This window comes from Semicossyphus pulcher, unplaced genomic scaffold (assembly GCF_022749685.1).
Source record: "Semicossyphus pulcher isolate SPU_LCO1_2020_fin unplaced genomic scaffold, fSemPul1.0.p SCAF_1, whole genome shotgun sequence".
Classification (NCBI taxonomy): Eukaryota; Metazoa; Chordata; class Actinopteri; order Labriformes; family Labridae; genus Semicossyphus; species Semicossyphus pulcher.
Window position 1 is genome coordinate 512,330 of NW_027211603.1, and position 12,814 is coordinate 525,143.

At 39.8% G+C, this 12,814-nt stretch overlaps 1 protein-coding gene across 1 annotated transcript; it reads left to right on the forward strand.

The window, feature by feature from the left end:
* The first annotated feature begins 872 nt into the window (after positions 1-872).
* On the forward strand, positions 873-4,962 carry LOC138592502 (CUB and zona pellucida-like domain-containing protein 1). The gene is made up of 6 exons (XM_069663330.1): positions 873-909; positions 2,280-2,470; positions 2,558-2,958; positions 3,110-3,209; positions 4,345-4,558; positions 4,657-4,962. Exons 1-6 carry the CDS (start codon positions 873-875, stop codon positions 4,827-4,829), a joined length of 1,116 nt encoding a protein of 371 aa, XP_069519431.1. The 3' UTR covers positions 4,830-4,962.
* Positions 4,963-12,814: the final 7,852 nt, after the last annotated feature.

Below are 12,814 nucleotides of genomic sequence, written 5' to 3' on the forward strand. Positions count from 1 at the left end.
TTGTTACACAGGTCGGTCATTGCATAGCCTCATTTACGGCCCATAATCTGTAATTCTGCAGCCTGATAACAGGAATGACAGACACAATGTTACCTTTACAGCTCTTTATTATGCTAACTGTGAGGGAATTTGTGTAGCTTGACAAACCAGAAACGGAAGAAGACTCAGGAGATTGAAGAGTTTATATAGCTTGGCCAAGGAGAAGTGACAGACACAATGCACTGTGAGCAAAATGTTGGTCCTCCAGAATGTTCAGATCTTAAATTTCTCACTTGCAGAGGTCAATTTTCCATACGATTTTGAGGTATTTGGAATGGCTTTTATGACATTTAAAAAAATTGTTCATAAAATGTTGCCGTAAAGACCATCTAACTGCTGTCTTCAAACTACTCTTTTGATGCATTGTTGTCCATGTATCCATGTTTTATTTGTTTACCTCAAGTATTCTCAAAACACATACTCACATACATACACACTACACACTGACAATCTCTATTTTAAATTTTAATTTGATACTAGTTGTATTATTGTTGTCAATATACAGTATATATATTATTCGTTTGCCATCATATGTTGTTATATTATTTCCCTGTGCTAATTTTGTGTTCTTTATAAAATTGTGAAATTTCTAACATTATTTCAGTGGAGACTTTACATAAGCCCATTGGGTTTTCTGTCAATCCCTTCACTGTATATTGTTACATGTTATCTTTGTCTTTTTGTGTATTGTAAATTGTGCAAAAATAAAATTCAACGATGTATACGATGTACCTGTTAATGATGTTCATGATGAATCAGCTACATTTCTCTCCACAGTTTAAGTGTTCAGTGTTCCTCGGATGTTTTTCAGGTCCAACGTCTATCAGTCAGATATGAGGTGTGTTGTGGTCGACGTTGGAGAGAGGACAGGTCAGTCTATTTACTACTTAAGCATCAACATTTTGTAGTGTGACTTAAGCTGTAATGGTATGAATATAGATGCACATATACATAATGATGCTTAATGCTTTGGCTACATGCCTGGTTTACATTAGCCTATATGAGTTTCTGCAGGTGTACTAATACAGCAAGAGGTATTTTGGAGAACTGCAAACGGTATTGAAATAAAAAAGGTACAGTCATGTTTAATTCCTATAATAATTGTACTTTTGTAATTAATTTGTAATTTTCTTATTTTCAGTGCAATTGTTAACTGTTGTAGACCGTCAACTGTCACAGCAAACACGATAACATCAAGTTTGTTATGTTGTTAAATCAGCCAAAGGCAGTTTTGATATTTAATGACAATCAACAAAATGGATTCTTGGTTTGAATCGTTGAAGTGATACAGCTAAAAAATACAGGCAAAAACAACCCTTGCTTAATTTTCTCCCAACAAAAACAGTGCAGAGGCTGGGAAGGGTTTAAATTAGATCAACAGCTGCATGAAGCCTCGGACCTCATGAAGTGTTTTTCAGTATAGACGTTTTTGGTCTTCAAATACACTTTTTTTCTACCATAACTTTCCTGTGCTGGTCAGGGGTCACTGAGCTGGAGAAATGATTGAAAACGTTTGACAACCACTGCACTGACTAATGGTACCTCATACAAGCCCACTTCAGAAAAATCCATACTGTAACTTTGTCATGGTTTTAGTTATACACCTGCAATATTCATTCTGTTTGTCTGCAATATTCTGTTTACTAATTCTCTCATTTCAGACCCGGTCACTCTCATCTCTCAGCTCCCCTCACCCTTAGTTCACTCACCCCGCCTCCTCTCCAGCTCCACCTCCTAACCACTCCTACCTCATCTAGACAAGTCCCTTCACCTGTAGTCTCACCTCACCTGCTCCTCATTCCCTAATCACTCCCCACACTATTTAACATGTGCTTCCCCACTCACCCTCTGCCAGATTGTCATAGTGTCTCGTACCTATACCTTCCAGCGTTTTTGTATCCTGCCTTATTATCCGTTTTTGATCCTGATATCGACCCTGCCTGTTTCCCGACTCTGCCTCAGTCTGATCCCTCTAACTTGGTTTGCCTGCCTGGATATTTTGTCCTTGTAACCTGTTTACTGTTTCAGTAAAGAAACTGTTTTTTTGTGAACTCTGGTCTCTGAGTCGTGCATTTGGGTTTGTCTTTGGTTTTGACGTGTGACAAACTTGGAGCAATTTCGTGTTAAAAATATGGTTTTGGCTTTATTACACATGATCCTTTTTTTAAAACATGCGTAGCTCTCAACATAATGTGTGTTTTTCAATGAAAATAAAAGGGATTGCACATCTCTTGCTCTAGTGGAAGCTAATGTGATCTGCAAGCAGTCCACAATGAGAGGAGAGGTTGACAAATCAACGTTTCCCAGACTACATGAGGATCATCTGCAGCTCAATGACCCGTCCAACGTCGTCTGCAGCCTGCAGACACACTCAAACAGCACTCATGTCATCGCCATCATCCCCCTCAACGCCTGCGGCACTCAGATCGAGGTAACGGGGTCATTTGTTCCTTTTTTAGTTGTTGCTTTTTCCTTCTTAACAGTGTGAGGACTGAATGCATATCCTCTTACTCTGCAGGAAGATGACGAGTACCTAAAGTTTAAGAATGAAATCATCACAGTTGACAACAGCAGAAACCTGATCACCAGGAAACACCTGCTGGAAGTTAAGTTCTACTGTCAGTACCCCAAACGGGGGAACGTGACTCAGGCCTTCACAGCACACAGAAATATTACCACAGTGTGGGAGAAAGGCTTTGGAAAGTTCAAGTACCAGTTTGAGTTCTTTCCTAACGCCCAGTTCCAGACCATGATGGATCCGAGCTCTTACCCTCTGGAGTACGACTTAGGGAGCAGGATCTACATGCAGATCGAGGCCACGTCTTCAGTCAGCAACACCGAGCTGTTTGTGGAGTCCTGCAGAGCTTCACCATATGACAACCCCAACTACCGGCCAACCTACCCCATCATTGATAATGGGTAGGCATGAGTACGCCCCCTAAGCTCTGTAAGCTCTGATTCCAGTTAGGGAGTGTTTTTTTGTTTGTTTTTTCTGTTTATCTTCTGCTTTTATCGACACTCTCAAAACAATAACTCCTCTGCCCATGAACTTTTTGATTTGCTCTGACAGGTGCAACGTGGACTCAACTGTTAGAATCCATTCTCCTGCCCATAGCAGACAGTTCAGGTTCAGCATGGAGGCCTTCAAGTTCATTGGCTTACACGACCAGGTGAAGAATGCACTTTGTGGTTAGACTGGAGAAACTCAAGTAACTCAAATTGGGTTTTTTTTAATCTAACGGAATTTATAAAATGATGTCTAAGTTGTTTGTACAGTGCATGGGGACATTGAAATATCAATGCTTTCAGTCCATAGACAGTATAAAAAGATGGCCGACATGACAGCTCCCTAAAGTGAAGCTAAACCCTCTCTATCGCCCCCTGCTGACTGGCTGCAGTATAGCTCATAAAGCCCGCCTCCTCCATGTTAACAGATGGGACATGAGTCAAACTATAAAATCAAAATACACGTCAAAAACATTTTTCTCAAACATGGTTTCTGTCATTATAGTTAGTTCTTATCATGCTGATTTATGTCACAGTGTTCATTTTTCTGACAAGTTTACTTTGAATTAGTTATTTGATGCTATAAAAGGGGGCGTGGCCTCATGATTGACAGGAGATATAACTAACAGTAACACTAACACTACAGTCACTGAACTGTTCTGCTGTTAACTACACATGAGGGATATTTGTTGTTTTGTTGATCGGGTAAAGGTGTGTTCTGGTTAGAGGTAGGGGCGGTATGTCAATACCGCGGCTCCACCAGCCCATCTCTACTGTGCAGACTCTGGCTCCAAATGTGCCAGATGACAGCGCCCACTGCGGGGTTATTTTGGCTTCACTTTTGTACAACGAGAGCAGATAGAGAGACACATTGTCTATCTTTATATACAGTCATTGCTCCAAATGTACAAGATGGAAGCACCTACCCCAGGGGATATTTTGCCCTCATTGTTGTACAGTGAGACGCCTTGTCAATCTTTGTATGCAGTCATTGTTTCAGTCCAGAAACAAAGTCCAGTAGTACATGGGGTAGCTGTGAAAAATGAAGATTACACCCACAAATATGTAGGAAAATGGGATGTTTATTTTATTTCATCTGGCAAATTTCTGACATATTTTCATAGATTAGAAAAAGTAACTTAGAGAAGTTATCCTGCGAACTTATTGTGCTGCAAAACATTTATTTCCATGACTTACAAATGGATGACCACAGTTTTCTTGTTGTATCTTGCCTCTCAGGGATCCTGCTGAAAACAGTTAATTTCCTGACATAACGAGCACATGTCCTGTTGTATTCAGGTGTACATCAGCTGCTCAGTCCTGATGTGTCAAGCAGGAGACCCCAACACCAGGTGCTCGCAGGGATGCCTCAACCCCACACTGTCCAATAATCCCCGCAATTACAAGCGTAAGAGAGCGGCTGTCACCCAGAGTACGGCGCACTTCATTTCCCAGGGTCCCCTGCACCTGAAGAGATCAGTGAGATCAGCATCAGACGGGACAGAAAGCCCAGGTAGGAAAACAGGAAGTGCTTTCTTCACAGCACACCTGCCTTGTTTGACTCCCAGTTTGGACATGATCAGATTCAAGTTGTGCTTCTCCTTTCTCCAGGGATCAACCTGAATCTCAACCTGGTTTTCATCGCTGGATGTCTTCTTGCAGCTGTTGGCATGATCAGCGGAGTGGCCGTGTACAAAGCCAAAATATCAGGGGTGAAATACCAGCCTCTGCCCACACTTGAAAGTCAAGGCAGCAGTGTGGGCAGAGAAACAATTCCATATTAATTACACTGGAATATAAGCAGTTATTTAGATTATGTCTGCTGAGGGATTTGGGTGTTCATGTATCTAATTATGTGCAAATTAAAATAGATTTGTCCACAGGTGTGTAACCTGAAGGAGGAGAGATGTGTACCTTTGGAAATGGGAAACCAGGAAATAAGTTTTATATCAATGAACTCTGATCATCTATCACTGCAGCTGCTGGGTGATTGTTCAGTGTTGTTTCTTGTCGTTGTGGGATCTGATTAAGCTTCACATCTGCTTCTAACTATGTCATGTTACAGTTTAAGACAAGTCACTTGATTGCTGACTTTTGTCTTTTGTAATCACAATAGTTTAAATAAAAATCTTTTTGGAGGCCATAATTTCATGCAAAAAAATTCTTTATTGCTTCACCTTAGACAGCTACACAATACAAAACAATAATATAGTCTGTTGAAACATGATGGGTTTGGACTAAAACAAAAAGGGAGAGGACCCAAGGTGCAGACCAAACAAAAGTTGAATTAACAAAAGACAAAAGGGCAACAAACAAAAGCTTACTGGGAAACAGTCCAGGTAGAAATCCAACAAAAATATCCAACTGAAAGGCAAAACCAAAAATCCAACAGAAACATAGGGAGTCACAAGAAAGTCCAGGTACAGGTTCGGGTAACAGGATCACTGACAAAGATTCGGGATAAAGATGAAGACGAACCGACACTGACACAAGGGAGCACAAAGACTTAATAAACCTGGGAGGTGAAGCTAATTAGACACAGGTGAGACAATCAAGGGCAGGTGAAAACAATCTGAAAGGCGGGAAACAGAACAACGGAGGGAAGTAAAACAAGACATGACATACAAGGGGCAAGAACTACAAAATAAAACAGGAAACACTAGGAACCAAACTCAGGACTGACAGGACTACAAAGTAAAACAGGAAATTCTCTACATGAAATGCACAACTAAACCAGACTAAACCAAGACAGGAACACAATATACAAACTAAACAATAAGAACTCATGACAACAAGAGACAAAGTGACCGAGGAAAAAAAAGAAAATGATATCAAAACACCAAAATATAAATCAACAACATAACTAAACTAGAATGACTCATAGTCTTGTTAGAACAATAAAATGTTGTACTCACAAGCTCATGTGATGTTACCTGAAGCAAAGGGACAAAGGAGGAAAACAGTCGAGGCTGAAGTTGGATTTCAGGCTGGACTTTAAAACTGTCCACCATGGTGGTCTGCCTGGAGGATGCCCAGATCCAAGCTTCAGGGAACATCTGCAGTTACTCCTCACAGGGTCCAGGAGCTTTCTTATGATGTGAGCATCTATAAAAACTCCAAATTCCATACTATACTAGCAGTACATACTGATTTGACTAAAATGTAGTTAGTGCCTAATTTATACAAACTAATTTTTATCTAAATAGACACTAACGTCGAGGTGCAAGTTGTGGAAGTTTCGGACTCGTGCTCCAGCCAAAGTAACAGATCGAATGTCCACATATTTCTTCCCTTTAAAATATCACATCCTATTATTAAACACGTTTTCAGAAATCACAATGTCCAATAATCCGTCCAAAACTGTTTGCTTCAATCCACACCTGCCAGCAATCACCTGAAGCCCTATACAGAACAAGGCTCCAATTAGTGTTCAGTTACCAAATTCCAAATAAATACAAAATGATCCCCACAAACGATCTAAGTAACAGAAGTTCTCATGGCAGGAGAAATGAAAGACAGAAAAAAATCACATTTTGGCTCCAACATGTAGCCTACTATATAAAGTATGCAGTATGCAAACAAAAGCAAAATGTGCAGTATGCCAAAAATAACGCCACAACGCCAGTTAAAATAGCGGACAGCAGCATTCAAGCATCTCATTCACCATGAACTTTCATTCATCTTGGGACAATTTACACATGCACACACATCTCTGTGACGTAAGGGAGACACACATGCAGAAGGGATAGTGAGTGTGTGCCACATTCTCCCTTGACAGTTGAGGTTCATAAGTGACAATAAAGAAAGCACAAAAGAAAAGGACAGGACTTAATTAAAAGATCTGTGGTTAACATAACTGTTACACTTCAGGCCCCAGTGGGAAGCTCCCCCGGTGATCTTCTGACAAGTATGAACTGCAACAGAGGGCCTTTTTTTTTGTTTGTTTTTTACAATATGTGATATATTACTATAAATAGGCTATATGAAAGAGAGATTTGTTTCATTAGTTCTGTGACAAGAAGGCTTTCTGTGGGCCGCCAACAGAAAACCCACATGGGGGCAAATAATGCTGTAAAAATGGGTAAAAACTTCCCTGGTTAAACCACATTTTTTTCACAGTACACCCGCATAGGCATGTTTGCTGTTTTAGGAAATTAAAGTCCATTTTTTGGGAGGGGTCATTATTCTTTAAGCTTCCTTAGACAGTTAATTTTAGAGCAATAAGGATGACAATTGGTCCACTACCTTAAATGCCCCTTTACTGCCCCCCTCTGGAGACTTATCTTAATGCCTTCTATGAACTGATCAAACTGAAGGAGTCTGTGGTCCTGGTTTTGTTTGGATTTGAATAAATACAAAAACTGTCTGTTCAGAACTGTGCCTTTTTGGAATGTTCAACACATGAGAAAAAAAATTAAATAAAGCAAAACATTTTATGAAGAACTTCCTTCACTGATACACTTCACACAATTATATTTAGTTTCTGTGATACATCATGTTTCATCAGATAGAAGTTAATATAACCTTACTATCTGGATCCCTTTTGTCAATTTCAAATCTCAATAAAGTTTAAAAATAAATAAATATATATATTTTTTTAATTTAAAAAAAAAAAAAGCCATTTTATATGACGTCATGACAGTCCAACCATATTAGAATTACATTCTAAGAACTTTCCCAATGACGTCATCGTCAACGTCAAGACATCAAAGCCAGCCTTTGAAGTGAAATGTTATAAACTGAAGTGGTGTACAGGTCCGTTTTTCTCAGTGCGTCACAACAGCAGAAGTTATTTTAGTTCCAGCCTGTCAGAAGACATACATTTGTTTATTTGTTTAAAGGGATCCCCTTAGCTCTCACGGCAGCAACTAGTCTGCATCGTTTCAAAGACACGAACTCAACTAAAAAAAAACAATGCAGAGCCAAAACACACAAGAGGAGATGGAACTCCACATTCCAGGCATTCCAACCGAGACACTTCGTCCGATTGTCATCAGGTTTCTGGACAAGCTGACGGTGGAACAGGGGGTCGATCTGGAGAGTGGATCCCACGGAACAAAGGTAAAAGAGATAGTTTCCGAAATGGTTGTGGATATTATTAGCATATTATCCAAATACATTCATGAGATGGTGCAGAAGAGGAACTCACTGCAGAGTCGGCCGAAAACTGCAAAAGGCTCTTGTGGATCCAGCAAATCCCAGAAGAGCGTCACGGAGGACCAAGTCCGCGAGTGTGTGGGTGACTCTATTCCATTGACTCTCGCGGAGGTGTTGGGTGTTCGAGAGGACATCCGCTGCCGGAGCACGGAGGAGGTGACAGAGCTCGTGGTCACAGAAGTGACGGAGAGGGTGAATTCCGAGCGGGGCGGCGTGTCCAAGGCTTTCACCCGAAGACTGAAGAAAATTGCAAAATGCGTTATGAATATTCTGGAAAATATAAAAAAGAATATGTCATTCCTGCCTGAGTCAAGTGACGAAGATGAATCTCAGACATCAGAGGAACCAGAGACACAGCAGCAGGAGGAGAAGGAGGAGGAGCTGGATGTAACCAGGGGGTCATATCAGACCCCCGTAACGCCACTGGTGGAGGATGAATCACCAAGGACTCTTCCCATGAAAAGCTTGAAAGCCACAGCTTTTAAAAGAATCAAGTCAATCCTGGAGGCCCAAACAAATGATATCGCTGTCTTTGATGGTGATAATGAGGTTTCAAAGGAAGAGTTAGGCCTGCTTGTGTCCAGCTCTGACAAAGACACAGACCAGGCAGCTTCTGACATTGTGGAAGTTATTATGGCCAACGCTGAACTGGAGTCTGAAGACCCACCTCACTGGAGATGTGAGTCAGTGATCTCATCTGAACCAACATCCTGCTGGACAAAGGTGTTGAGAAGAATAGAGGCCTTTTTCATCCAAAAGTTTGCCAAGAAGTCAATCCTCAACGTTGTGGCAAAGCTTCAGAGAGTGTTCCAAGACATCTTACCAAAGAAAGACAAAACATCGATGAAGCTGCTAATCGACGGCGTGGACTGCCTGGTGGAGGACATGATCCCACCAGAAGAAGAACAGGACGGGAGAGCGGGCACAGATGTGATGTGTCTGTTCAGGAGAATGGCCAGAGACATCACCAACGGTCTGCATGAATTCACACAGAAGATGCTGGGTGAATTCATATTCAATAATCTGAACCCACAGAAGAAACAAAAGGTGCACATCATGGGTTTTATTCGCACCGAATTCGACAGGCTTATGAAGCTGATGTGGAACTGGCTCAACCAGCAGGCGGGGAAGTATGAGAGGAGTACACACCCGTCTACTGGTGCTCTGAGGCTGATTGAGGGAGTTGTGAAAAGTCTTTCAGGATGTAAAGCTTCTTGGTTACAGGAAGAAACGCAGACGACACCCCTGTTAACCGCAGCACCAGCTTCTGTCACTGATGAGCCAGCTGTCATTGACAAAGCAAAGGAGACAGCACAGCCAGCAACAGGTGAGACGGAAGGACTAAAATGGGACAAACTGACCTGTGAGGTTATGGTGTCAGGGCTGGCATATCAGATTCTTAAAAAACTTAAGCTTTACCAGCCCAATGACATCTTCAAAGAACACCTCAGAATAATGACAGAGCTGCTCATGGCAGAGATGGAAGGCTCCAAGATCGAGGTCAGTCTTAGTATTGACACCATTAATAAGACTTCGAAGGCAGTGTACAAGGAGCTGTGTAAAGATCTAGGTGCAGAGGAGATCTGGAGGAGCATGCTGCTGCAGCAACAGACGGTCATGCAGCACATAGTGGGAACCTTAAAGAGACATCTGGAGGCTCCAAAGAAGAAAACCGGCATCAAAGGGTTCTTCCGATCCGTCTTTAAGACCGTGGCCAAGCCGTTCACTGCCATGTTCCAACGTAGCTAGTCATCATGGGTTTTTTCTTTGGGTAGGTGGGACATGATGCAGGACTTCAGGCCCCAGAGGGCGTCAGTGTTTAACTCGCAGCAAGGAGGTGAAGGTTCACATCAGAGCCTTGACCCCATTGCTGTGAGGAGGCTCCCTGTGTAGGCATGGGTTTACTCCGAGTGCTTCGGTTTCTTCCCACAGTTAAAATAATTTAGCAAAAAAAAGTTAAATTAAAAAATCTGAAAAAATCTAATCAAAATGAAGTCCTGTATCATGTCCAGCTTCTTCTCTGTGCTACCAGCCACACTTGGTTTCTTCCCACACTTAAAATAATTTGCCTAAAAAATGTGAAAAAATAAAAATACAATTTGAAAACTTAAATTTCTCATACAATATCTTTGTTTGCATTAAAAACTGTAGAGTTGTCAGTGATCTACAATGTGTATTTAAATAAAACACTAGAAACGGTTCTAGAACTTAGATGTGAACATGTTGTTGGCTGTGTCAGCAGCAGCATTAAATATATTTTGGTTTTTGCCTCTGTGTCTGACAAACGATCACACTTGGGGGGGGAACTCTCCTCATATTTTACAGCGGACACATTCAATCTTGTCAGAGGCCTTTTGACAACCGAAATGGGCTTTGAAACATTAGTAAAGTTATAAAAGTGTAAAAAAAATGTCGATAGAAGAAATCAAAACCAAAAAAGAAGCAACGGGTCAAACTGAATATTCAAATGATTTAAAGCAATATCATTGTGATTTTATCTTTAAAAAAAACTGCTCAGATTCTCAGTTTATGGCGTCAACATTGTTTCATTATAGATACAGTACATCATTAGTTTATTACTAAATCATATAGCCTGTCAATTGTTATGTCTGTTGTTAAGCAAAAAGCATATTTCATTGATTCTCGTGGCTGGGAAATGAAAACATAATCAAGTGCAGATAATATTACTCCCCATGGCAATGGTAAATAAAGAGTAGAGCCTCAATGTGCAGCTTACATTTTTAAAAACACACTTTTAAACAACATTTTGTCAAATTCAGCTGCATCAAAGTTAAACTTGCTTATATATTTGGGGTTTTTTGGCCATTTTTACTGTAACTATAAGTGTGCTGTATTGTTTATTTGTATTTTTAATGTGCAGGTTAAGTTAGTAATAAAAGTGGAATATTGTCTTTAATATTTTTAACAATAAAATGTGATAAAAATTTCAAAATAGACACTAATGTAATTTCTTTCATGTCAGTTGCCCTACTCAAAAAAATAACTGAAATCACAACTTGAAACTTGAGTGTTAAATATGCGTTAGTGTTAAGGTATAACAGTACTGGTTTAAATATCCTACAACTAATTTAAAATTGTATTCATACCATGAACCCCCTAAAGTGTCCCCATCCTCATCATTTGTTTGTCCTAATTACTTTAAATACATTCTGGCACATTTAAGTCCCTGAAAAACTCACCTGCTCTCGGCTACAGTAGCTCTAGTGCAGTTTCTGTGTCCGCCAGCAGGTGGCAGTAGTCGCTCTGTAGAGACAGCGTGTGGTGCTGTAATCCATACGAGAGCAAGTTAAACAGATTTAAACGGTTGTGATATATTTTATCCCAGAGTGTAAAAGGCTGCATTTAATGTTGTTTTGCTTTGATTTCAGGTATGACGGTTTAAAGCAACACCAAACACATACATACATCTATAGACATAAATACGTGTGTTTAGTTTTTATTGATATTTCGTGACAATTTTTATGTTTAGCAGGCTAAATTAAGCGGACTTTTCTGGACAACCACACCACCCTAACTTTTAACATTTGAATAAAAAGAGCTGAGAGCTACAAATCTACAGGGGCAATATATTATTTTAAATACATTACATTTTTTATATTTCTATTCTGGCTCTTTCTTCATTATGTAAGTCATAACAAAGAGTACGGTATAGACCTGCTCTAAAGTGTCTTGAGATAACTTGGGTTATGATTCGGCGTTATACAAATAAAATTTGATTGATTGCTTGATTGATAGTAACAGTCTGCTACACACAAAATATTTCAACAGAGTAATGGAAACTTAATAAACATGTATGTAATGTTGGTTCACACTTTCTGAAAACGCAGCAAAAGAAACAGTGAATACAGTCTTTGACTCCATCAACGAAAATCAACTAATGAAAAACATTTTTTAACTCTTTTACTGAGCCCCAAAATTGGTCTTTGATTGTAAAATCAGTGAAGGTAAAAAGAAGTCAGAGTCAGGGTGTATCTGTAGCTCAGCTGTTCGAGCACTTACCTGACACTAACCCTTCTGGAGGTTTCTGGGGACATTTCATGTATTTTTATTATAATTCAGAGAAATATTGTATTTTACTACAATTTAATACATGTCAAGTAATTTGCATAATAACTAGCCTTCTTTTGATATTTTAAGTACAATTTTTCACACAGGAGGAGCATATTTGCTCTTGACTGTTTTACTTGGTAATGACTCAGAGTAGTTGTTCCTCCACTGCAAAACAAAGTACTTTATCACTTGATGCAAAAACAATATTAAAATTCAATAATGCAATATATCAGTCCTGTCCATTGATTTGCAATATTGCCCGCAAGCATTATTAAAACTAGAAGAAACAACAAACTAAACCTCTGACTAGAGACAAATGTAAAACCCTCACATGTATATCCTACATCACCAAACTCCAGTGGTGTGGATTTTATTTTTGGGGTCTTTTCATAGCTTATGTTTCCTGAATGGTTAATGCGTGTATTGATTTCATGTTTTAAATGGATATATATTGTTTTCTATTGAAATTGCATTACACATACAGTTTTCAGATGTCTCCGTCTGTCTCCTTGCAGATCACTTGTAGTGCTGGAACAGAGTG

Bases quoted from the DNA above. Each gene is read 5' to 3' on its own strand.
- LOC138592502 (XM_069663330.1), top strand. From the start codon at position 873: ATGAGGTGTGTTGTGGTCGACGTTGGAGAGAGGACAG. The intron at 3,210-4,344 runs GTGAAGAATGCA...TGTTGTATTCAG, and splicing joins TCATTGGCTTACACGACCAG to GTGTACATCAGCTGCTCAGT. The intron at 4,559-4,656 runs GTAGGAAAACAG...TCCTTTCTCCAG, and splicing joins AGACGGGACAGAAAGCCCAG to GGATCAACCTGAATCTCAAC.